Source organism: Bufo gargarizans, chromosome 3 (assembly GCF_014858855.1).
Source record: "Bufo gargarizans isolate SCDJY-AF-19 chromosome 3, ASM1485885v1, whole genome shotgun sequence".
Taxonomy (NCBI): domain Eukaryota; kingdom Metazoa; phylum Chordata; class Amphibia; order Anura; family Bufonidae; genus Bufo; species Bufo gargarizans.
Genome location: NC_058082.1, coordinates 4,092,700 through 4,120,319, shown reverse-complemented (window position 1 = coordinate 4,120,319; position 27,620 = coordinate 4,092,700). Strand labels below are relative to the sequence as shown.

General features: G+C 47.0%; 1 protein-coding gene across 9 annotated transcripts in view; it reads left to right on the top strand.

Moving 5' to 3' along the window:
* LOC122930268 (NACHT, LRR and PYD domains-containing protein 12-like) overlaps positions 1-27,620 on the top strand; it is a 797,118-nt gene that overhangs the window by 662,303 nt on the left and 107,195 nt on the right. For 7 of the 9 annotated variants that reach the window (XM_044283506.1, XM_044283504.1, XM_044283509.1 and 4 more), the window contains one exon: positions 20,857-21,027. In XM_044283506.1, the coding sequence (XP_044139441.1) occupies positions 20,857-21,027 (171 nt within the window). Of the gene's footprint in view, positions 1-85; positions 1,785-20,856; positions 21,028-27,620 lie in introns of all 9 variants that reach the window. The other 2 variants (XM_044283510.1, XM_044283511.1) reach the window with 1 other exon arrangement.

Here is a 27,620-nt window from a genome sequence, read left to right as displayed (position 1 = left end):
ACAGAAATCTGCCATTTCTTCATCAAGATATTTAGTTCTGTTTCAGCTTCTTATCTTCACCTTTTCATTTTCCTATTTTCTACAGATTTCCAGATCCGTCACAAGAAACATTTACATGAAAGAACTGAGAAACTTCTAGAGAACAAACCTCCAAGATGCGACCAGCGAGAGGAGAGTTTTCCATTCTGTAGACGTTATGTCAACCTCATCATTGTCTCCACTGATCACTTCAGAGAACGCTCTGAGAATGAGCTCATAAAGACCGGGGTAAAACATGAGGAATACTTAAAGAGAAAACAATATAAACTACAACATATTTCCCCCAACAAACTGTTCCGCTGGTGCCACCGATCCAAACAAGTGCCACGTATGGTAATGGTGAGCGGAGTGCCTGGTGTAGGGAAGACCACACTGATGCAGAAGGTTGTCTATGACTGGGTGAAGGGGGATCTCTATCAAAGATTCTCCTTTGTCTTTTTCTTCAAATTCCGAGAACTCAACAGACTGGATAAAGTTAGTCTGGACACTCTAATCCTTCATCAGTACCCATATCTGGAGGAGCAGCTTAGTAACATCTTACAGGAACCAGAAAAACTTCTCTTTATATTTGATGGTTTAGATGAAAGTCTTCATAACATGGATTTCTCATCACGTCACTTGTGCTCTAATCCTAATCAGCCTGAACCTTGTGGTCAGATTGTGGTTAGTTTGGTGAGAAAGTCTCTTCTTGAAGGTTGTTCTGTCCTAATGACCAGTCGGCCAACCAGACTGGCATCAATTGATTGTAGAGTTTTCCAGAGAATAGTAGAAATAACTGGGTTTTTACCGGAAGAACGACAGATGTACTTTCAAAACTTCTTCTCCAACCCTGAGCTGGCGGAAAAGGCTTTTAATTATGTGAAGCAGAATGACAGCCTGTACACCTTCTGTTACCTCCCGTCCTACTGCTGGATCATCTGTACAGTATTATCCAAGAGCTTCCAGCCAACAAGTAGTGATCAGTCGGTGTCATTATTACCCAAAACCGTCACCCAGCTGTTTGCAATATTTGTCGCCAACATCCTGTTCAATCACAGCCTGGACAAAAGTGGCGCTCAGAAGATCCTGCAGTCCATCGGATGGATGGCAGAACATGGAGTCATGAATCACAGGCTTATCTTTGATGGACGAGATCTGGACTGTTTCCATGTGGACAAAACGTCAAAGCTATTATCAAGTTTTCTGATGGAATCGGAAGAACCTGTGTCCTATTCCTTCTTACATCTCACTGTTCAGGAATTCTTCTCTGCCTTGGTGCATTATGTGGATTATTCTCCCGAGAAGTTACAGAAATCACTAAAAGATGCCAAATCCTATCCTGATGGACGAGGTGAGATGTTCCTCCGTTTCCTGTGTGGTCTATCAGACGGCTCCACCAGGTCAATGCTAACTGGATACCTGAACAGACAAGCAACTCAGACATCTATAGATGTCATCACTTGGCTAAAGAGCTTCATTCTAGAAGAAAAGAGAGTGCAGGAAAATGAAACCAGCGAGCGTCATCTTCTAAGTACATTTTTCTATCTGTATGAATCCCGGAATAAGGCTCTGGTGCTGGAATCACTACAATCACACAGAAGTCTGGACTTTTCTGATGTTCGTATGTCGGCTCTAGACTGCACAGTGTTAGCGTTTATTCTGGGCACCTGCACAAATATAGAAGAACTCAATCTACAGGGATGTTCCTTAGACTTTGAAGGATTAGAAAGACTTGCTCCAGGATTACAGAACCTGCAGAATCTGAGGTAAAATACTAATTATATTTCATCTTTCTGTAGTAGTCACGATCTGACAGATTTATTGTATGTATTAGAGATAAGCAAACCGGTTTGTTATGAACTTTGCAAAATTTTGGCTGACGGACCAACCAAACTTTTTCAGGTTCGTTTCGGACAAATCTGGTAAAACAGCACATAGCGCCATTTTACTGCACATGTCAGCGGGAAAAATCACTAGGGAGGAAGAAGGGTTCTCACATGACCCTGATAGGAAGAGGGGGGAGGTTTGCTCTGATTGGCTCCCAGGCCAACAGACAGCCTAGATGAGCCAATCAGTGCGGCAGCAGGCAGGGAGGTGCCCGAGCAGGAGGAGCAGAAAGTCATTGTGTGCGGGGCTGTGAATGAGGGCGGTTGGGTGTCAGTGTCTGCCAGGAAAATGATCTTAGGGAGTCGGGGACAGTGAAAAGTCACTATTAAGCTTGTGTTCTACTGCCAGGGACAGAGAAGGGAAGGGATAGAATTACAAAGAAGAAGAATTGTGTGTAGAAATGGAACAGGCAGGGGAAGCTGTCAGCCAGGGAGTGCGCAGTGAGGAGCTGAGGCTTGCTGTGCTCCTAGCAGAACTGCAGCGGCTGCAAACCTCAAAGCAGCAACCGGCAAGGACATCCTTTCATTGGAATAAGCACAAAACTGTGCAACACGTGTTTTACCATCAATGTAGCATTTTAAATTTGAGTGAAAACACCTGAAATACTAGTCCAAACTCAGTGTCAGGGCATCTCCATATAGTTAATTTATTTTTAAAGTTTTAAAAGGTTGCAGGGTAGCACCCAAAATTATCTATGTGTGATAAGGTGATATTTGGCCTAAATCCATGTATTTCCATCTCCACACAATTACAGTTCATATTTTTTGGGGTTGTTGAATTTATTAAAACCTGCATTTACATGTCTTATAATACGCAGGGTATACTAGGACATACTAGGCCAAAATTTGTGCTGTTAAAGGGGTTATCCAATATCATAAACTGCCCCCCCATGTGCAGGGACCCAGGTACTGTAAGTATATTTTCTGTGAGGGGCCCGGCACATGGGGAGGCAGTTTATGATATTGGATAACCCCTTTAATCTTCAGACACTCAACGTGTTGGCGCGGTGGAGAGGGCTAAATAATCGCTTAGTAGTTTGCCAACTTTAGTTTTAGGCTACTTTCACATCTGCATTTTTAATTCAGGTTTTGAGATCCGGCAGAGGATCTCAGTACCGGATAAAAACACTTCTGTTTTGTCCCCATTCATTGTCAATGGGGACAAAACGGAACTAAACAGAACGGAATGCTCCAAAATACATTCCGTTCCGTTTGGTTGCATTTCCATACCGGAGAGCAAACTGCAGCATGCGGTGGTTTTCTGTCCGGCATGGGATGCGGAGCAAAATGGATCCGTCATGACCCACAATGCAAGTCAATGGGGACGGATCCGTTTTCTCTGCCACAATCTGACACAATAGAAAACGGATCCATCCCCCATTGACTTTCAATGGAGTTCAAAACGGATCTGTTTTGGCAATGTTAAAAATATGTTAAAGATAATACAACCGGATCCGTTTAAACGGATGCAGACGGTTGTATTATCTGTAACGGAAGGGTTTTTGTTGGACCCCGCCGGATCCAGCAAAAACGCTAGTGTGAAAGTCATTGGTGCCTAATCATAATTTTTTTTCTTACAGAAAAAAGTGGATTCGCCACTTATTGGCTTACATTGATTTTCATGTCTGATCCGGTTTCTTCAGTTTTGATTTAATACAACTGGATCCGGCGACACGGAGCCATCAGGATGTATTAGGCTTCTTTCACACTAGCGCTAGCAGGGTCCGGCAGGGAAACATCCTGTTGGATCTGTGCTAACGACAACCCACGAGTGCTCCGGCCCCTTCACTTTAATGGGGACGGGTCGGACATGCGGCCGGAGTGAATGGGGCCGGAGCGGACTTCCGCCGGCATTCGTGGGTCCGTGTCTTCAGTGTGTTTGTGGGGGAAGGACATCGTATTGCACTTCCCTGTCTTTAATTTCCAGAAAGCAGATTTGCAAACCGTTCCATGCTTTGTGTGACTGTGTACATTAGGCCCAAAATGTCAGGGCTTCGTAAGGGTTCAAAGTGAAAGACCAAGAGCCAGAATGTGGGTAGTAGCAGCTCCGGCTATCTGAGTAGTAGTAGAGTTAGTTAGTTAGTTAGTCTCTGCTGTCTTTGGAAACTCATTATCATTGAGGAAAAAGAGGATAAGACTGTGGATTGGATGGCTCAGTCCTCCTCTGTCACAGCAAGATGACGTGGAGGTGACTTCAGAGTCTGACACCATGTCGTGAAGCCAGGGTCACAGTGTCCCTCCTGCTCCTGCAGAGTACCAGAACCGCAGGGGCATGTATGAGTGTCACAACTAGTGTGAATGTGAACGAGAATGCGACAGTCTGTACTCTGTTTCTGCAGCTCCCTGGGTTGGCGTGCAGTGAGGAGAAGGACGGCACCGGATTCCTTCGGGCACTCTCTGGGTAAAAGGGGTTGGATTGACAGATAGTAGTTGAGGTGCCCTTGGTGGTATGGGTTTTCGGTGCAGGAAAGGCAGGGTCCCTGATGTCTTTGTAACGCCAGCACCCTTGGGTGTAAGTAGATGATGAGTTTACACAATTAGAAGACCGGTTCTCTTGACAAATCCAAGTGTTTTACTGAAACTGATCCAAAGGTCATCAATGTCCACAAGTCATTTACAGCAAGGCGGCTTCTACAACGGTTCAGAGCAGTTTCCTGAAGTTGCATAAGGGGTAGTTTTCCTCTATAGCCAGTGGCGTCTCTAGCTTTCAAATTTTGGGGGGGCACACTGGGGGCCAGGACAAAAGTAGGGGGGGGGCAGCTATAACAACGATACATTTACACAAGTACGCTTAGAAATGGTGCGATACTTTACCGAATACCTAAAACCGCAACAGGGAAGAAAAGTCCTGCTGTCTGTGGATGACACTGCTATGGGGGGGATCTGTGGATGACACTGCTATGGGAGGGGATCTGTGGATGCCACATACCGTATATAGCATCTTATGCTATATGTGTCATCCACAGATCCCCCTCCCTATAACAGTGTCACCCACAGATCCCCCTCCCTATAACAGTGTCACCCACAGATCCCCCTCCCTATAACAGTGTCACCCACAGATCCCCCTCCCTATACCAGTGTCATCCACAGATCCCCCTCCCTATACCAGTGTCATCCACAGATCCCCCTCCCTATACCAGTGTCATCCACAGATCCCCCTCCCTATACCAGTGTCATCCACAGATCCCCCTCCCTATAACAGTGTCACCCACAGATCCCCCTCCCTATAACAGTGTCACCCACAGATCCCCCTCCCTATACCTGTGTCATCCACAGATCCCCCTCCCTATACCAGTGTCATCCACAGATCCCCCTCCCTATACCAGTGTCACCCACAGATCCCCCTCCCTATAACAGTGTCACCCACAGATCCCCCTCCCTATAACAGTGTCACCCACAGATCCCCCTCCCTATAACAGTGTCACCCACAGATCCCCCTCCCTATAACAGTGTCACCCACAGATCCCCCTCCCTATAACAGTGTCACCCACAGATCCCCCTCCCTATAACAGTGTCACCCACAGATCCCCCCTCCCTATACCAGTGTCATCCGCAGATCCCCCTCCCTATACCAGTGTCATCCGCAGATCCCCCTCCCTATACCAGTGTCATCCGCAGATCCCCCTCCCTATAACAGTGTCATACGCAGATCCCCCTCCCTATAACAGTGTCACCCACAGATCCCCCTCCCTATACCAGTGTCATCCACAGATCCCCCTCCCTATACCAGTGTCATCCACAGATCCCTCTCCCTATAACAGTGTCATACACAGATCCCCCTCCCTATAACAGTGTCACCCACAGATCCCCCTCCCTATAAGAGTGTCACCCACAGATCCCCCTCCCTATAACAGTGTCACCCACAGATCCCCCTCCCTATAACAGTGTCACCCACAGATCCCCCTCCCTATAACAGTGTCACCCACAGATCCCCCTCCCTATAACAGTGTCACCCACAGATCCCCCTCCCTATAACAGTGTCATCCACAGATCCCCCCTCCCTAAACCAGTGTCATCCACAGATCCCCCTCCCTATACCAGTGTCATCCACAGATCCCCCTCCCTATAACAGTGTCATACGCAGATCCCCCTCCCTATAACAGTGTCACCCGCAGATCCCCCTCCCTATAACAGTGTCACCCACAGATCCCCCTCCCTATAACAGTGTCACCCACAGATCCCCCTCCCTATAACAGTGTCACCCACAGACCCCCCTCCCTATAACAGTGTCACCCACAGATCCCCCTCCCTATAACAGTGTCACCCACAGATCCCCCTCCCTATACCAGTGTCATCCACAGATCCCCCTCCCTATAACAGTGTCATCCACAGATCCCCCTCCCTATACCAGTGTCATCCACAGATCCCCCTCCCTATACCAGTGTCATCCACAGATCCCCCTCCCTATAACAGTGTCATACGCAGATCCCCCTCCCTATAACAGTGTCACCCACAGATCCCCCTCCCTATAACAGTGTCACCCACAGATCCCCCTCCCTATAACAGTGTCACCCACAGATCCCCCTCCCTATAACAGTGTCATCCACAGATCCCCCTCCCTATAACAGTGTCATCCACAGATCCCCTCCCTATAACAGTGTCATACATAGATCCCCCTCCCTATAACAGTGTCACCCACAGATCCCCCTCCCTATAACAGTGTCACCCACAGATCCCCCTCCCTATAACAGTGTCACCCACAGATCCCCCTCCCTATAACAGTGTCACCCACAGATCCCCCTCCCTATAACAGTGTCACCCACAGATCCCCCTCCCTATAACAGTGTCATCCACAGATCCCCCTCCCTATAACAGTGTCACCCACAGATCCCCCTCCCTATAACAGTGTCACCCACAGATCCCCCTCCCTATACCAGTGTCATCCACAGATCCCCCTCCCTATAACAGTGTCACCCACAGATCCCCCTCCCTATAACAGTGTCACCCACAGATCCCCCTCCCTATAACAGTGTCACCCACAGATCCCCCTCCCTATAACAGTGTCATCCACAGATCCCCCTCCCTATAACAGTGTCACCCACAGATCCCCCTCCCCGCCTCTCACAGGAGTGTACATTTGACATTTCTAAACTGTAATCCATATCCTGCAGTAACTTTAACTTTAAATCCGGATTCAGCGGCCGCTCATCTCTACTAGTACCTTAACCTTACACCACTCGGCTAGCTTCGGTAACAGGTCCAGGCTACAGCCTACAGGCACTGCCTATTAGTTATCGAGCGAGTGCTGATTTCTGCAGGTCAGAGCATACGGATTACAGTATAGAAGAAATGTACACTCCTGTGAGCGGTCTAGACCAGTGGCGGATCCAGAGCCTGGTCTCGGGAGGGGCACTTCCAGATTATTTTCTGTCCGTCGCCACAGAACAAGGGTGCTTATAGAACAGACTACACAGTGTAGCGGTATACTGTATATTGTGTGGCACAGTGTAGAGGTATACTGTACATTGTGTGGCACAGTGTAGAGGTATACTGTATATTGTGGGGCACAGTGTAGAGGTATACTGTACATTGTGTGGCACAGTGTAGAGGTATACTGTATATTGTGGGGCACAGTGTTGTGAGGTATACTGTATATTGTGGGGCACAGTGTAGCGGTATACTGTACATTGTGTGGCACAGTTGTAGAGGTATACTGTACATTGTGTGGCACATTGTAGAGGTATACTGTATATTGTGTGGCACAGTGTAGAGGTTATACTGTATATTGGTGGCACAGTGTAGAGGTTATACTGTATATTGTGTGGCACAGTGTAGAGGTATACTGTATATTGTGGGGCACAGTGTAGAGGTATACTGTATATTGTGTGGCACAGTGTAGAGGTATACTGAATATTGTGTGGCACAGTTGTAGAGGTATACTGATATTGTGGGGCACAGTGTAGCGGTATACTGTATATTGGGGGCACGTGTAGAGGTATACTGTATATTGTGGGGCACAGTGTAGAGGTATACTGTATATTGTGGGCACAGTGTAGAGGTATACTTTATATTGTGTGGCACAGTGTAGAGGTATACTGTATATTGTGTGGCACAGTGTAGAGGTATGCTGTATATTGTGTGGCACAGTGTAGAGGTATGCTGTATTGTGTGGCACAGTGTAGAGGTATACTGTATATTGTGTGGGCACAGTGTAGAGGTATACTGTATATCGTGTGGCACAGTGTAGAGGTATACTGTATATTGTGTGGCACAGTGTAGAGGTATACTGTATATTGTGTGGCACAGTGTAGCGGTATACTGTATATTGTGTGGCACAGTGTAGCGGTATACTGTATATTGTGTGGCCAGTGTAGCGGTATACTGTATATTGTGTGGCACAGTGTAGAGGTATACTGTATATTGTGTGCACAGTTGTAGCGGTATACTGTATATTGTGGGGCACAATGTAGAGGTATACTGTATATTGTGTGGCACAGTGTAGAGGTATACTGTATATTGTGGGGCACAATGTAGCGGTATACTGTATATTGTGAGGCACAGTGTAGAGGTATACTGTATATTGTGGGGCACAGTGTAGAGGTATACTGTATATTGTGTGGCACAGTGTAGCGGTATACTGTATATTGTGGGGCACAGTGTAGAGGTATACTGTATATTGTGGGCACAGTGTAGAGGTATACTGTATATTGTGGGGCACAGTGTAGAGGTATACTGTATATTGTGTGGCACAGTGTAGCGGTATACTGTATATTGTGGGGCACAGTGTAGAGGTATACTGTATATTGTGTGGCACAGTGCAGAGGTATACTGTATATTGTGGGGCACAGTGTAGAGGTATACTGTATATTGTGGGGCACAGTGTAGAGGTATACTTTATATTGTGGGGCACAGTGTAGCGGTATACTGTATATTGTGGGGCACAGTGTAGAGGTATACTGTATATTGTGTGGCACAGTGTAGAGGTATACTGTATATTGTGTGGCACAGTGTAGAGGTATACTGTATATTGTGGGGCACAGTGTAGAGGTATACTGTATATTGTGGGGCACAGTGTAGAGGTATACTGTATATTGTGGGGCACAGTGTAGAGGTATACTGTATATTGTGGGGCACAGTGTAGCGGTATACTGTATATTGTGGGCACAGTGTAGCGGTATACTGTATATTGTGTGGCACAGTGTAGAGGTATACTGTATATTGTGGGCACAGTGTAGAGGTATACTGTATATTGTGGGCACAGTGTAGAGGTATACTGTATATTGTGTGGCACAGTGTAGAGGTATACTGTATATTGTGGGCACAGTGTAGAGGTATACTGTATATTGTGGGCACAGTGTAGAGGTATACTGTATATTGTGGGCACAGTGTAGAGGTATACTGTATATTGTGTGGCACAGTGTAGAGGTATACTGTATATTGTGGGGCACAGTGTAGAGGTATACTGTATATTGTGTGGCACAGTGTAGAGGTATACTGTATATTGTGTGTAGAGGTATACTGTATATTGTGTGTAGTGGTATACTGTATATTGTGGGGCACAGTGTAGAGGTATACTGTATATTGTGGGCACAGTGTAGAGGTATACTGTATATTGTGGGCACAGTGTAGAGGTATACTGTATATTGTGGGCACAGTGTAGAGGTATACTGTATATTGTGGGGCACAGTGTAGAGGTATACTGTATATTGTGGGGCCACAGTGTTAGAGGTATACTGTATATTGTGGGGCACAGTGTAGAGGTATACTGTATATTGTGTGGGCACAGTGTAGAGGTATACTGTATATTGTGTGGCACAGTGTAGCGGTATACTGTATATTGTGTGGCACAGTGTAGCGGTATACTGTATATTGTGTGGCACAGTGTAGAGGTATACTGTATATTGTGTGGCACAGTGTAGCGGTATACTGTATATTGTGGGGCACAGTGTAGAGGTATACTGTATATTGTGTGGCACAGTGTAGAGGTATACTGTATATTGTGTGCACAGTGTAGAGGTATACTGTATATTGTGTGGCACAGTGTAGAGGTATACTGTATATTGTGGGGCACAGTGTAGTGGTATACTGTATATTGTGGGGCACAGTGTAGCGGTATACTGTATATTGTGGGGCACAGTGTAGCGGTATACTGTATATTGTGGGGCACAGTGTAGCGGTATACTGTATATTGTGTGGCACAGTGTAGCGGTATACTGTATATTGTGTGGCACAGTGTAGCGGTATACTGTATATTGTGGGGCACAGTGTAGCGGTATACTGTATATTGTGGGGCACAGTGTAGCGGTATACTGTATATTGTGGGGCACAGTGTAGAGGTATACTGTATATTGTGGGGCACTAGGGTATACTGTATATGTGGGGCCCAGTGTAGCGGTATACTGTATATTGTGGGGCACAGTGTAGAGGTATACTGTATATGTGTGGCACAGTGTAGAGGTATACTGTATATTGTGTGGCACAGTGTAGAGGTATACTGTATATTGTGTGGCACAGTGTAGAGGTATACTGTATATTGTGTGGCACAGTGTAGAGGTATACTGTATATTGTGGGCACAGTGTAGTAGGTATACTGTATATTGTGGGGCACAGTGTAGCGGTATACTGTATATTGTGGGGCACAGTGTAGCGGTATACTGTATATTGTGGGGCACAGTGTAGCGGTATACTGTATATTGTGGGCACAGTGTAGCGGTATACTGTATATTGTGGGGCACAGTGTAGCGGTATACTGTATATTGTGGGGCACAGTGTAGAGGTATACTGTATATTGTGGGGCACAGTGTAGCGGTATACTGTATATTGTGGGGCACAGTGTAGCGGTATACTGTATATTGTGGGGCACAGTGTAGTGGTATACTGTATATTGTGGGGCACAGTGTAGCGGTATACTGTATATTGTGGGGCACAGTGTAGAGGTATACTGTATATTGTGGGGCACAGTGTAGAGGTATACTGTATATTGTGGGGGACAGTGTAGAGGTATACTGTATATTGTGGGGCACAGTGTAGCGGTGTACTGTATATTGTGTGGCACAGTATAGAGGTATACTGTATATTGTGTGGCACAGTGTAGAGGTATACTGTATATTGTGGGGCACAGTGTAGCGGTATACTGTATATTGTGGGGCACAGTATAGGCTATATGTCTATAACAAACATATTTCACATGAAAAAATAAGGAAGTTGACAGGCGCTCTATATCTGGTTTTTAAAGGATATTTATTGTTAGATTTTATACTGAGTTTTTATTAAATAATGGTTTTAAAATATTTTAAGGGTTAATACAGTAATGTGGGGGGCTTAGTGTTGGTATTATCACCAAAAATAGTGTGGTAAGGATGTGATTGTAATGATAATTAAGAGTATAGAAATGCGGATCTTGGGGGTATCTGAAAAATCTAAAAATGGTAGTGGAAGTGAAAAACTATGGTATATACGTATAGAATGTATAATATATATTATGTAAAAGGTCCAATGGTGTCCAAGCAGTCGGTGTCTGAAAAAATATATCTGGGAATGTCCAAAAGTATAATGTCCAAGGAATAGATGGAAATTGTCCCAAAAATGTGTGTATAAGGCGATTGTTCCAAAAAATATATATTTGGATAGATATATAATTAGAAATATATAAAAAAAAGGTAAAAACAAGGTAAGAAAAGACTTGAAGTTGGTCCAGTATTGATAGAGTCTTTGCAGGTGTAAATAGCGAGCATGAATATAGGTACCGTATTTTTCGCCCTATAGGACGCACCGGCCCATAAGACGCACCTAGGTTTTTGGGGAGGAAAATAATAAAAAATATATTTTTAACCAAAAGGTGTGCTTTTGGTGGGTTTGGAACTAATGGTGGTCTGTGGGTGGCACTATTACTGGGGATCTGTGAAGGACACTGTTATGGGGGGATCTGTGGATGACGGACACTGTTATGGGGGGATCTGTGGATGACGGACACTGTTATGGGGGGATCTGTGGATGACGGACACTGTTATGGGGGGGATCTGTGGATGACGGACACTGTTATGGGGGGGATCTGTGGATGACGGACACTGTTATGGGGGGATCTGTGGATGACGGACACTGTTATGGGGGGATCTGTGGATGACGGACACTGTTATGGGGGGATCTGTGGATGACGGACACTGTTATGGGGGGGATCTGTGGATGACGGACACTGTTATGGGGGGATCTGTGGATGACGGACACTGTTATGGGGGGGATCTGTGGATGACGGACACTGTTATGGGGGGATCTGTGGATGACGGACACTGTTATGGGGGGATCTGTGGATGACGGACACTGTTATGGGGGGATCTGTGGATGACGGACACTGTTATGGGGGGATCTGTGGATGACGGACACTGTTATGGGGGGGGATCTGTGGATGACTGACACACTGTTACAGGGGGGGATCTGTGGATAGCACTGTTACAGGGGGGATCTGTGGATGGCACTGTTACAGGGGGGATCTGTGGGTGGCACTGTTACAGGGGGGATCTGTGGGTGGCACTGTTATATATGTGCCATCCACAGACCCCCCACCCCATAATAGTGCCATCCACAGCCCCCCAGCCCATAACAGTGCCATCCACAGCCCCCCAGCCCATAACAGTGGCATCCACAGACCCCCCCCCCTTAACTCTGCCATCCACGGATCAGCTCGATCAACCACCCGGCCCCAGCTCACGCTACATCGCATCCAGCGATGTTAAATTGTCAGCATTCGCCCCATAAGACGCAGGGGCATTTCCCCCCGATTTTTTGGGGGGGGAAAGTGCGTCTTATGGGGCGAAAAATACGGTAATACTTCTCTGCCGTCAGGGAGTTTTCACTTTATGTTTTGTTGCTGGTGGCGTCCCACACAGCAAATGGTTGTACTCCCCCTGCGGTCCGAGTAGGATACCTGTTTTGGTGGAGCAATAGTCGGTGTAGTCCTCCCGCTGGTTGGTTCTGTCCACACTGTATGTTGCGCGCTCTTTCCTGCTTGATCGGCGTCTCACGTGGTAGTTAGCCGTCCGGTTGCTGAGTTTTTCTTCGTATCTCAAACTTCAAAGCTTTGTAAGAAGATTTCCTATGTAGTTGCGATAATCCAGGATCCTTTTAGCAAGGCGTGGGTATCGGTGGGTAGTCGTAGAATAGAATGCCAAGTTGCCCTACGCGTTTCGAGGTGTTCCTACCTCTTCATCAGTGGCTGTATTGGATTTATTTAGACTGCCCTCTTATATACCTATTTCTTTATTATCCCACCCGGCCTGGATGTTGCTGATTGGAGTTCAGTAGGTTGCTTACTGATGTCTTATTTCATATATTAAAAAGATTTGGTTCGTTTATTTTGGATTTATATTTTTTCTGGATTTATATTTTTTCTCCTTCTTTTATATTCTATTGTTGATCTGTATTGATCTTATTTGAAGATGGTTTTTTTGAAGGTATTTTCTTATTTATGTTATCTTTTAAGATGTCATATTGATTATTTTGAATTGGTTGTATTTTTGTTGCCAGGATTTGAATACTGGTGTCTTTATACAGTGGTTGGTGCACAAAACGCAGATGCGGTTTTGATGCGTTTTTGAAGGGTATATGCGTTTTTTTGTCCAATTGTGTTATTTTGGTTTTTCTGTTTGCACCTAATATTTTGTATTGGTTTCTGAGGTATTGAAATTCGAAATATTGGCAATTATTGTGGATGATAGGATTATTTTACATGTGGACAAAATGGTTGTTTGTTTCCTATATTACTTTGTTTATCTTTTCTTTATATTATCTGTATCTGTGTTATTTAATTAGGTGCGGTTTTGGTGCGTTTTTTTGGGGCTATATGGGTTTTTTGTTTATTTGTGCTATTCTTGCCTTCCAGATATATTTCTGAAGTGTAGGGGGGTGACGTAATGAAGGTTGTCCTATTTGGTGAAGTTTAGCATGTTTTTGGTTTATTGTTAAGGAATGGATTAATAGGATATTGTATAATAGAGTATTTTTGTTGGTGTTTAAGAATGGGGTGGAATACCCACATGGAGGAACGGACGAGGTGCTGGTAAACAGCCGGACACTCGTCTGTCTGTCAATGTGGGTGGTGGCCCCGGTATTTGGTTTAAAGAAAACCGAATCGTTCAAGTTCTGCGTTTAGTCCGTCTGGTGTTATTGTTTCGAAGTCGTAGATTCTACGTGATTCTTGTCTTGACATTTTGGATATATGGTCGCCTCCTCTCCAACTAATTTCTACTTTTTCGAAGGCAGCAAATGTCATTAGGCTTGCATCTTTGTTGTGATGAATTTTGTAGTGATTTGATAACGTGTGTTTTTCGTAGCCATTTTTGATATTGTTTCTATGTTCTGATATTCTTTTTTTCAATGATCTTTTGGTCCTTCCTATGTATTGTTTATTGCAGGGGCATTCGATTATGTAAATTACATTTGATGTGTCGCAGGATAGGAATTTATTTATTTGATAAGAGAATTTATTTGTTTTTGAGGAGATCTCCACGAAAGGCTTTTACAGATGTGGACGATGCAACAATTGCAAAAATACCAAATTCCCTAAAAAAAAACGTGGAGATCTCCTCAAAAACAATTGGCCTTCTCACACTGTGGGCGGCGGAGGCGGCAGCCAGGTGATTATTTAAATATGGTGGGAACGCCAGTCAGGTTGGCGTCCCAGGTGCAGTTTTCTTTGTATCTTGTAACTGCATGTTCCAGAGTCTCTCCATCTAGAGACAGCCCTAGGAGGTGTCCATCATCTGGTATACCTTCATCGCTGGCCGACGTATCCTGTCAGGCTGCTCTCTAGGGATTAAGGGCTTATCTAATACCTATCCCTAGCACTTTTTCCCTCATCTCCCCTGATGAACTGCTTTATATATATTTTTTCAGGCAGTGAAACATGCGTGTAGGGAGTTCTTTCTAGATCCTTTAGGGACATATAGTATATTCTTTTAAAGGGACAGGTTCCGGACGGGGTCGTCCTTGTAAGGACGAGTGCCCTGTGGTTAGGCTGCTACCTACATCTAGTATTAGGGTAATTACTGTTAGTCAGCCATAGGGCCTTTACAGGGACCCTGCACATATGTGTATCACTGCCTGACATCACTTCTTCATCTGTCTACATATATGGAGAAGCCTTGATCGGAGTACTGTCGGTGGTGAAGGATCCGCATTCTGTCTCGCGGTACCGGTAGGACAATTGGTTACTGGTGCCGCCGTGCACTTTTATAGTGTTTTTTTGTATTTTTCATTTGGGATAGATACCTGGGTGACACCTAGAGTTTATCAACATTCCCTATCCCAAGGTTTGTTTTTGCACACTTTATCTAGGAATTTTCATTGTTTTATCTGCATTATCATTAAACGTTATATTTTAGATTACCCACCTCCTGAATCAATGTGAAGTCTTGGCAAAGGCAAACCCCTCTGAAGACACCACCACGCTCTCTCTCGCCCACAGACAGAGCTCAATCTTTCTCTCTCCGATACTGTTGAATGATGGTCCCGTCAGAAATATTATCCCCTAAACAATAAGCTGTTCACCCCACTAGCTAGGACACTGCAATCAACCCCATCTTCTGGGCCCTTTTATAAACTCCGCACTATTCAAGGCACAATAACCAATAATCCTGAAAAATCCTTCCTATCCCGTCTCTATTCACAACCACACACCTCCTCTTCCGAACAGATCGCTACCTATTTACAGAAGACTAGTCTATCTCCCACAGCAGACTCTCCAGTATCACTATTAACTTCTGAAATGACCCCAATAGCGGTAGAATGGCAATTGCTTCCCTTAAGATTCAGAAATGCTCAGGCCCCAATGGCTTTTCTGGGTTATATTATAAAAAGTTCTCTTCCGTTCTTAGTCCTTACCTAGCAGAATGTTTTAATGCAATGTAAGGGTCCTACAGTTCACCAAGAATCTCTCCAGGCAGCCATATCAACGATCCCCAAACCTGATCAAGATCCCCTTGATCGAGTCAATCATCACTCCATCTCACCTATTAATATAGACTCCTTACCAAGACACTGGCAACCCGCCTTAATACACCATTATCTTCCTTGATTGGAAGGATCAACAACCACATCAGAGGCATACCTCATCTCATTCACGCCTGTAACGCTGGGGGCATCCCTGCCGTGCTGCTTTCTCTAGATATTCATCAGGCTTTTGGTACCTTATCATGGCTCTGCTTGTCCTCTGTACTGAGACACTGGAGGTTCCCACCTGAATTCCTTACATGGCTTCAAGTACTTTATGCTAACCCTCAAGCATGTGTCCACTATAAAGGGTTTCTGGACTATTCTCAATCCGGAGGGGCACACGACTGGGATGCCCCTTGTCCCCTTTGTTTATATTGGCTCTAGAACTCAAGGCGTTTTGTATTCGTAGCAATATTGATATTAAAGGTCTGGAACTTGCATCCATCCACCATAAAATGTGTATGTTTGCGGACTACATTGTAAGGGCTCATTTAGACGGCTGTAGTGTTTTGCGGTCTGAAAATTGTGGATCCACAAAACATAGATACCGTCCATGTATGTTCCGCATTTTGCGGGCCGCGCATGGCTGGCACTATGATAGAAATGCCTATTCTTGTCCACGATTGCAGACAAGAATAGGACATTCTCTATCTTTTTGCAGGGCCATGGAACAGGCCAAAATAGCGGAACAGATGCGGACCCAATCATACGGTCGTGTGAATCGTCTCCTCATGTTTCCCTCCCTAATCTGCTCTTAGCGTTGTCCAGGTTCAGGGCCGTCTCAGGCCTCACTATTAGGTTAGGGCTACACAGCGACATGTGTCACAGAAAAGTCACCAGCATTTATTGTAATGGTAGTCTATGGTGTCGCACTGCACATGCTGATACACAACTTGGATGGATTCTTGGCGACTGTCCCAGTATGTCGCATGTTGCCGTGCGACACCATTGACTATCATCACAGGCGCAGTGTAGCCGGAGCCTTAATAATACAAAATCAAAAGCATTCAATATCTCGCTCCCATAGTTGGAAGTTTCAGGAGTCTAATTTCCCGTTCTGCTAACAGCCTCCTACAATACACGTTACTCACACAATCGCCCACCGCTCCTCAGAAAGCTGAGACTTCTAGAAAGGTGGAGCGTCTACCACACATCTCGCATCGGGAGAGTTAACTCTCTAAAAATGTCTTTCTTGCCCAAATTATTATATTATTTTAGAGCTCTGCCGATTGCAGTTCCAACATATTTCCTGAAAACCACACAACTGACGTCTCTTGGATTTGTTTGGGATAATTCTATTCCACTTTATATAGACATGAACTCGGAGGAGGTCTCAGGTACCGAATGATCAGAAATCCCACCAAGCAGCTCAGATAGCTCCGTTAGCCTCCTTCACTCCATCAGAGATGCCCCTCGTTGGCTTCCCCTTGAAGCCTTGGAGACTCATCCCCTGTCCATGGACTCGGTTCTATGGACTCCACCTCCTTAACCCCTTAATGACCAGGACATTTTCCATTTTTGTTTTTCATTCCATCTTCCCAAAGCCATAACTTTTTTATTTTTCCATTCCCGTAGCCATACCCCGAGGGCGTTTTTTTTGCTGAACAAATTGTACTTTCTAATGGAACCATTTACGGTTTCATACAATGTAGTGGAAAACTTAGTTATTTTATGGAGCTGTGTGGGGGCTCATTTTTTAGATTAAATAAGCGAGGTTATAAATGACCACATGAGCAACACCTGAGGCAAGAGGTGCGGCCATTACCAGAAACAACACAGACGCCTATTGATCCACAAGGAAAACCTGTCAGATCAAACCACGTGTTGACAGTCTCACCGATCTCCTGTCACGGGAACGTCCGTGACAAAATTTCTATGAGGGGCCACAGCTGGGCATATTACTATGAGGGGCCACAGCTGGGCATATTACTATGAGGGGCCACAGCTGGGCATATTACTATGAGGGGCCACAGCTGGGCATATTACTATGAGGGGACACGGCTGGGCATATTACTATGAGGGGGCACGGCTGGGCATATTACTATGAGGGGGCACAGCTGGGCATATTACTATGAGGGGGCACAGCTGGGCATATTACTGTGAGGGGACACGGCTGGGCATATTACTATGAGGGGGCACAGCTGGGCATATTACTGTGAGGGGACACGGCTGGGCATATTACTATGAGGGGACATGGCTGGGCATATTACTATGAGGGGGCACAGCTGGGCATATTACTGTGAGGGGACACAGCTGGGCATATTACTATGAGGGGACATGGCTGGGCATATTACTATGAGGGGACATGGCTGGGCATATTACTCTGAGGGGGCACAGCTGGGCATATTACTGTGAGGGGGCACAGCTGGGCATATTACTGTGAGGGGACACAGCTGGGCATATTACTATGAGGGGACATGGCTGGGCATATTACTGTGAGGGGCACAGTCCTGGGCATAATTCTGAGGGGGCACATTACTGTAAGGGGGGCACAGTCCTGGGCATAATTCTGAGGGGGGCACAGCTGGGCATATTACTGTAAGGGGGGCACATATCTGGGCATAATCTGTGAAGGGGGCACAATGCTCTCATAAATACTGGGTGGGGGAATAATTACTATGTGGGGGCATTTAGGGGATTCGATGGGATTATGTGTTTAGTTATGTTTTGGGCGGAGTTAGAGGCGTGGCCACATAGTGTCCCTCTTCCTTCTTTTCAAAAGTTGGGAGGTATGAGGTTTGTTGTGACCTCCCCCTCCCTGTGCACCTTTGTGAGAACTCAGGCACGAGCACTTTTTGATGAAACACAATTAGTGTCTAGCAGAGTGTTTCAGGACACAGCGCAAGCTCCACTCGAGTCTCTCTGACAGCGCGGCGCAGGAACACGGCAGGCAGGAAACTTTGAGAGATAGCCGCGCTGTCATTGGTGGCTGGTGGGACTCCTCCTCCTGACCTCTGTCACTGCTCCACTTTCCTCCAGCGCAGCATTGACCCAAATCTCACTGCACTGTGCACGCATGCGCAGTGCAGACTTCAGAGTTCGGGGGACAGGTTTTACTGGCTGTTTTTTTTTCTGCTGGATGCTACAGGCGGCAGAAGAAAACACCCGGGTTTTGTGGATTGTCTGTAAATTTACGGACAGTTGGCAACCCTGGCTAGGTGATGGCATTGTTTTCTTAAAGACGAAGCACGGTGACAGGTCTAGTCACAAATGGCAGCAATAACGTCTTGTCGCCATTTACGATCCTAAGTCGCACTGGCGAACATTTTGGTCGCCATCTGGAGCACTGTCATGTCTGAGAAGAGCAGCGCTATCAGTAATACCTGCCCCCGCTGTATAACACATAATGGGAGCAGTGACCCCCTCCCCGGATAACACACAGGTAAGTGTTCCCGGACTGACCTCATCAGAATATACGGGGGAGATTTCTTTTTGCAATTTTTTTCATTGAAAAGCGTATTTTTTTAATGGAATTTTTTTATTTAATAAATGTATTTTTTTTTAGTTTTTTTACCACTTACTATAACAGACAGTATTTTGATTGCTTTTAAAATGCAATGCATTATCCCTATAATTCATTGCATTTTAATAGCAATGCTATTTTGACATTGACCAGCAGGCTGCGCCAGAGAGGCGCAGTCTGCTGGAAATTACTGAAGGCTGGTCTTGGGCCTTCATAGACCCCAGCCAGCCTTCACACACATCGGCATCGCGCGATCGCATTTGCGGGGGGTGCCGATGGGAGACAGAGGGAGTGCGCTCCCTCTGCCACCGTTTTACATGCGGCGGGCGTCGTTGCCCGTAGCATGTAAATTGTTAAACAGCACCCCTGCCGGTCCGGGCTGTTAGAGCAGGGCCACGTCTCTCGTGTGAGAGCCAAGTCCCTGCTCCCCGCTGCACGGGGGACCTGTGCAGCGCTTAGACTGGGCCGTCGTAAAAAAGCGGCGGCCCAGCCTGAGACCCCTTAGTGACTGCCATAAAAACACGTATCAGTGGTCACTAAGGGGTTAACTTAGTACTGCCATACACATGTGCTCTACACACAGCACTGTTATACACAGACCGCACTGACATACACATATACAGATCTGCTATACACCCTCAGTACTGCCATACATCCATACAGCTCTGTTACACACATACAGCTCTACTACACATATACAGCTTTACAACACACATACAGCTCTGTTACACACATACAGCTCTGCTACAAATATACAGCTTTACTACACATATACAGCTTTACTACACACATACAGCTCTGTTACTCACATACAGCTCTACTACACATATACAGTTCTGTTACACATACAGCTCTGCTACACATACATACTTAGCATCTATATAGTGTCGGCTGTACAGTCTTCCTGCTGTGGCTCCTCCTATTGATGACAAGATTTTTTCTTACTAAAAGGGCGTATTATAAATTGTCAAATACGGTAAAGTCTGAGGTTGATATTGATGGCCTGTCCTCAGGAACAATATCTGACTAGTGGGGGCCCCCGACACCCTGCCTATCAGGTGCTTAAAGAGGCAGCGGCGCTGGGTGAGCACTTAGGCGCCAATTTATTAAGACCGGCTGAGGGAAACTGAGGGCCACAATAGATAGTAGAGGAAGGAGACTGAGGGCCACAATACATGGTGTAGGAAGGATACTGGGGGCCACAATAGATGGGGGAGGAAAGAGACTGAGGGCTACAATAGATGGTGGAGGAAGGAGAATGAGGGCCACAATAGATGGTGGAAAAAGGAGAATGGAGGCCAGAGACTGAGGGCCACATCACTGATTTATGACATGCCATAAAGTGAGGACACTCCTCAGGGTTCTGGATTTCTAGGACATGGACATATCATACAGCTGCCGCCATTCCTGACATCCACCACACACAAGAGGCGGCTTCTAGTGATGACATTTATGGATTTTACTAACAGCCGGGGACATTTTCTCTCCACAGTCACAATCTACAGACTTTATACTGACACTCTGTGGACGCCTCACCCACATCTCATCTTCTTATTCTTACAGATTGGGTGATAATGATCTACCAGACACTTCCTGCATCCAGTTGGCATCTGTAATAAGGAATAACCAGTCCCTGAAGATACTGGACCTGTCTGGTAACCGTCTGTCTGGTCCTCACTTCGGTGACTTGATGGAGGCTCTGTCCAGTCCGGCCTGCAGGATAGAGACATTACAGTGAGTATAAGAGATGTGTACAGGACGGAGACATGTGGGGCACACGTTATACATGGAGCTTATTCTATTTTATGCTCCGCACCATTGTTATGTCTATGAGATAAACTGCTGACCGCTCCTTGATATGTGACGTCTACTAATGTCTGACTGATGCCCCAGGTCTAGTGGTGTCAGCGGCCACCGCCCCCCTTACCTGCGCCCCTGATGTCGGCACAGTCTGTATAGAAGCGTCATCTGCAGCAGATTTATCATCTTCTCTCCACATCACTGAGATTTTACCTTTTGCTTTTTTCCCGACTTCTAAGAACCATAAAGTTTTTACTTTTCCGTTCACGTTGCCGTCTGAGGGCTTCATGCGCTGCTGTATTTTGCGGTCCGTCTAGAGAAAAGTTATATTCCTGTTCTCGAAATGGAGAAGAATAGGACGTTTTATGTTTTTCGAGACCACAGGACAGACTTCAGGGTGTGGGGGGCACACGGTGTAATGTCCGCACGTCTTGTGGCCCCGATGAGATTAATGGGTCTACATCAGATCCGCAGATCGGCTGCAGACGGAGACTACGGTCGTGTGCATGAGGCGCAAGATGGAGGATTAATGGCTCCATTTAATTTACCAGAACTTGTATGGAAAACACCGGAAAACATTCTTTTTGGGGCTACAATTCCTCCATTTTTTGTGTTTTTTTTACGGTGTTGCCGGTGTGCCAAAACTGACCTGACGACCCTATCCTGAGGATCGGCACAATTACAGCAATACCACATTTATATGGTTTCTTTTATATTTTACTATTTTTAAAGTAATAAAAACCTTTGATAAATCTGAATGTCCTTCCCGGCCGTATCCTGACCCCATGGCCGCTTTCTGTCTCCATCTACAGGGCGGAGGCTGGTTTTTGCCGGGCGAGCTGTAGTTTTTATTGCTGCCATTTTGGGTCACAAATATCTTTTTGATCTTTTTATTTTCTTATTATTTTCAGGGGGTGAAGTGACCAAAAACCAGCGATCGCTGTGCGGGACAATCACTTGTACATTTTAATAGTTCGGACATTTTCAGGTGCGGCGACACCAATTATGTTTATTTTTTATTCTTTATTTTTAGATGTATAATTGGGAAAGGGGGGAGATTAGAATTTGTATTTTTTAAAGATTTTTTAGTTTTTTTCCCTTTTAACTGTAATAGTAACTGTAATGCACTTTCTATGCAGTGGATGAGAACAGACAGAACGCGATGGCGCCTGCGGTTTATATGGCGACTATACGGAGTTCTGTATGTCTCCGTTCCTGCACTGACCCGCGGGGTGTGGACAGACAAGGGTATATGAGGAAACACAGGGAAATCTATGGACACGTGAGCGGTCCACGGAGGACACGGACACATCACTGGCGTGATAATCCGCCCGTACGGGGTCAGAACTCAGCCGCACTTCAGAAATGTTTTACATGTTTTATAAGTAGTCACTAAAACAAAACCTAAAAAACGCAGCAACATCAGCAGGTGACAGAACAGATTTTGTCCGTTTTCAGCCGCGTTTCTCTCTGGACGTCTGTGAAATGTTTTTCCTCTATAGTGAAAGATGTAAAACCGCCAGATCTCCAGCACGCCGCGCTGCTGAAAAGAGGCAGAAAAAACACATAATTAGAAAAACTCCAGGAATAAAACTCTTCTGTCTGATACTTTCCATAGACCTTTACTGCAAAAATCACCAAATCTCAGAAAACACCAGTAAAAGCTGTGTGTGAACGCGGCCTCTGGAGGGCGCTGCAGATTGCAGTTTGTGGCCGCCTGTGATCTCACCTCGTATGTATCGGCATGTAAAGCTGGAGGCTTCAGCAGCATTCTGCGCGCTGTCCGCCTGCGACGTGTCACAGTATAAAGCCGCACATCACAGCCTACATTGTGACACGTCTATGACCACACGTGACTAGAGTTGAGCGAACACCTGGATGTTCGGGTTCGAGAAGTTCGGCCGAACATCCCGGAAATGTTCGGGTTCGGGATCCGAACCCGATCCGAACTTCGTCCCGAACCCGAACCCCATTGAAGTCAATGGGGACCCGAACTTTTCGGCACTAAAAAGGCTGTAAAACAGCCCAGGAAAGAGCTAGAGGGCTGCAAAAGGCAGCAACATGTAGGTAAATCCCCTGCAAACAAATGTGGATAGGGAAATGAATTAAAATAAAAATTAAATAAATAAAAATTAACCAAAATCAATTGGAGAGAGGTCCCATAGCAGAGAATCTGGCTTCACGTCACCCACCACTGTAAGAGTCCATTTTCATAAATTTAGGCCCAGCACCCAGGCAGAGGAGAGAGGTCCCGTAACAGAGAATCTGGCTTCATGTCAGCAGAGAATTAGTCTGCATGTCATAGCAGAGAATGAGGCTTCACGTCAGCCACCACTGCAACAGTCCATTGGCATATATTTAGGCCCAGCACACACACAGGCAGAGGAGAGAGGTCCCGTAACAGAGAATCTGTCTTCATGTCAGCAGAGAATTAGTCTGCATGTCATAGCAGAGAATGAGGCTTCACGTCAGCCACCACTGCAACAGTCCATTGGCATATATTTAGGCCCAGCACCCAGGCAGAGGAGGGAGGTCCCGTAACAGAGAATCTGGCTTCATGTCAGCAGAGAATCAGTCTGCATGTCATAGCAGAGAATGAGGCTTCACGTCAGCCACCACTGCAACAGTCCATTGGCATATATTTAGGCCCAGCACCCAGGCAGAGGAGGGAGGTCCCGTAACAGAGAATCTGGCTTCATGTCAGCAGAGAATCAGTCTGCATGTCATAGCAGAGAATGAGGCTTCACGTCAGCCACCACTGCAACAGTCCATTGGCATATATTTAGGCCCAGCACACACACAGGCAGAGGAGAGAGGTCCCGTAACAGAGAATCTGGCTTCATGTCAGCAGAGAATCAGTCTGTATGTCATAGCAGAGAATGAGGCTTCACGTCAGCCACCACTGCAACAGTCCATTGGCATATATTTAGGCCCAGCACCCAGGCAGAGGAGGGAGGTCCCGTAACAGACAATCTGGCTTCATGTCAGCAGAGAATCAGTCTGCATGTCATAGCAGAGAATGAGGCTTCACGTCAGCCACCACTGCAACAGTCCATTGGCATATATTTAGGCCCAGCACACAGGCAGAGGAGAGAGGTCCCGTAACAGACAATCTGGCTTCATGTCAGCAGAGAATCAGTCTGCATGTCATAGCAGAGAATGAGGCTTCACGTCAGCCACCACTGCAACAGTCCATTCTCAGATATTTAGGCCCAGCACACAGGCAGAGGAGAGAGGTCCCGTAACAGACAATCTGGCTTCATGTCAGCAGAGAATCAGTCTGCATGTCATAGCAGAGAATCAGGCTTCACGTCACCCAACATTGGAACAGTCCATTGGCATATATTTAGGCCCCGGCACCCAGACACAGGAGAGGTTCATTCAACTTTGGGTAGCCTCGCAATATAATGGTAAAATGAAAATAAAAATAGGATTGAATGAGGAAGTGCCCTGGAGTCCAATAATATATGGTTAAGGGGAGGTAGTTAATGTCTAATCTGGACAAGGGACGGACAGATCCTGTGGGATCCATGCCTGGTTCATTTTTATGAACGTCAGCTTGTCCACATTGGCTGTAGACAGGCGGCTGCGTTTGTCTGTAATGACGCCCCCTGCCGTGCTGAATACACGTTCAGACAAAACGCTGGCCGCCGGGCAGGCCAGCACCTCCAAGGCATAAAAGGCTAGCTCTGGCCACGTGGACAATTTAGAGACCCAGAAGTTGAATGGGGCCGAACCATCAGTCAGTACGTGGAGGGGTGTGCACACGTACTGTTCCACCATGTTAGTGAAATGTTGCCTCCTGCTAACACGTTGCGTATCAGGTGGTGGTGCAGTTAGCTGTGGCGTGTTGACAAAAGTTTTCCACATCTCTGCCATGCTAACCCTGCCCTCAGAGGAGCTGGCATTGACACAGCTGCCTTGGCGACCTCTTGCTCCTCCTCTGCCTTGGCCTTGGGCTTCCACTTGTTCCCCTGTGACATTTGGGAATGCTCTCAGTAGCGCGTCTACCAACGTGCGCTTGTACTCGCGCATCTTCCTATCACGCTCCAGTGCAGGAAGTAAGGTGGGCACATTGTCTTTGTAGCGTGGATCCAGCAGGGTGGCAACCCAGTAGTCCGCACAGGTTAAAATGTGGGCAACTCTGCTGTCGTTGCGCAGGCACTGCAGCATGTAGTCGCTCATGTGTGCCAGGCTGCCCAGGGGTAAGGACAAGCTGTCCTCTGTGGGAGGCGTATCGTCATCGTCCTGCCTTTCCCCCCAGCCACGCACCAGTGATGGACCCGAGCTGCGTTGGGTGCCACCCCGCTGTGACCATGCTTCATCCTCATCCTCCTCCACCTCCTCCTCATCCTCGTCCTCCTCGTCCTCCAGTAGTGGGCCCTGTCTGGCCACATTTGTACCTGGCCTCTGCTGTTGCCAAAAACCTCCCTCTGAGTCACTTCGAAGAGACTGGCCTGAAAGTGCTAAAAATGACCCCTCTTCCTCCTCCTCCTCCTCCTGGGCCACCTCCTCTTGCATCATCGCCCTAAGTGTTTTCTCAAGGAGACATAGAAGTGGTATTGTAACGCTGATAACGGCGTCATCGCCACTGGCCATGTTGGTGGAGTACTCGAAACAGCGCAACAGGGCACACAGGTCTCGCATGGAGGCCCAGTCATTGGTGGTGAAGTGGTGCTGTTCTGTAGTGCGACTGACCCGTGCGTGCTGCAGCTGAAACTCCACTATGGCCTGCTGCTGCTCGCACAGTCTGTCCAGCATGTGCAAGGTGGAGTTCCACCTGGTGGGCACGTCGCATATGAGGCGGTGAGCGGGAAGGCCGAAGTTACGCTGTAGCGCAGACAGGCGAGCAGCAGCAGGATGTGAACGCCGGAAGCGCGAACAGACGGCCCGCACTTTATGCAGCAGCTCTGACATGTCGGGGTAGTTGTGAATGAACTTCTGCACCACCAAATTCAGCACATGCGCCAAGCAAGGGATGTGCGTCAAATTGGCTAGTCCCAGAGCTGCAACGAGATTTCGCCCATTATCGCACACCACCAGGCCGGGCTTGAGGCTCACCGGCAGCAACCACTCGTCGGTCTGTTGTTCTATACCCCGCCACAACTCCTGTGCGGTGTGGGGCCTGTCCCCCAAACATATGAGTTTCAGAATGGCCTGCTGACGTTTACCCCGGGCTGTGCTGAAGTTGGTGGTGAAGGTGTGTGGCTGACTGGATGAGCAGGTGGAAGAAGAGGAGGAGGAAGCCGAGAAGGAGGAGGTGGCAACAGGAGGCAAAGAATGTTGCCCTGCGATCCTTGGCGGCGGAAGGACGTGCGCCAAACAGCTCTCCGCCTGGGGCCCAGCTGCCACTACATTTACCCAGTGTGCAGTTAGGGAGATATAGCGTCCCTGGCCGTGCTTACTGGTCCACGTATCTGTGGTTAGGTGGACCTTGCCACAGATGGCGTTGCGCAGTGCACACTTGATTTTATCGGATACTTGGTTGTGCAGGGAAGGCACGGCTCTCTTGGAGAAGTAGTGGCGGCTGGGAACAACATACTGTGGGACAGCAAGCGACATGAGCTGTTTGAAGCTGTCTGTGTCCACCAGCCTAAATGACAGCATTTCATAGGCCAGTAGTTTAGAAATGCTGGCATTCAGGGCCAGGGATCGAGGGTGGCTAGGTGGGAATTTACGCTTTCTCTCAAATGTTTGTGAGATGGAGAGCTGAACGCTGCCGTGTGACATGGTTGAGACGCTTGGTGACGGAGGTGGTGGTGGTGGTGTTGGTGGTACATCCCCTGTTTGCTGGGCGGCAGGTGCCAACGTTCCTCCAGAGGCGGAGGAAGAGGCCGAGGCGGCAGCAGCAGAAGAGGCCGAGGCGGCAGCAGCAGAAGAGGTAGCAGGGGGAGCCTGAGTGACTTCCTTGGTTTTAAGGTGTTTACTCCACTGCAGTTCATGCTTTGCATGCAGGTGCCTGGTCATGCAGGTTGTGCTCAGGTTCAGAACGTTAATGCCTCGCTTAAGGCTCTGATGGCACAGCGTGCAAACCACTCGGGTCTTGTCGTCAGCACATTGTTTGAAGAAGTGCCATGCCAGGGAACTCCTTGAAGCTGCCTTTGGGGTGCTCGGTCCCAGATGGCGGCGGTCAGTAGCAGGCGGAGTCTCTTGGCGGCGGGTGTTCTGCTTTTGCCCACTGCTCCCTCTTTTGCTACGCTGTTGGCTCGGTCTCACCACTGCCTCTTCCTCCGAACTGTGAAAGTCAGTGGCACGACCTTCATTCCATGTGGGGTCTAGGACCTCATCATCCCCTGCATCGTCTTCCACCCAGTCTTGATCCCTGACCTCCTGTTCAGTCTGCACACTGCAGAAAGACGCAGCAGTTGGCACCTGTGTTTCGTCATCATCAGAGACATGCTGAGGTGGTATTCCCATGTCCTCATCATCAGGAAACATAAGTGGTTGTGCGTCAGTGCATTCTATATCTTTCACCGCTGGGGAAGGGCTAGGTGGATGCCCTTGGGAAACCCTGCCAGCGGAGTCTT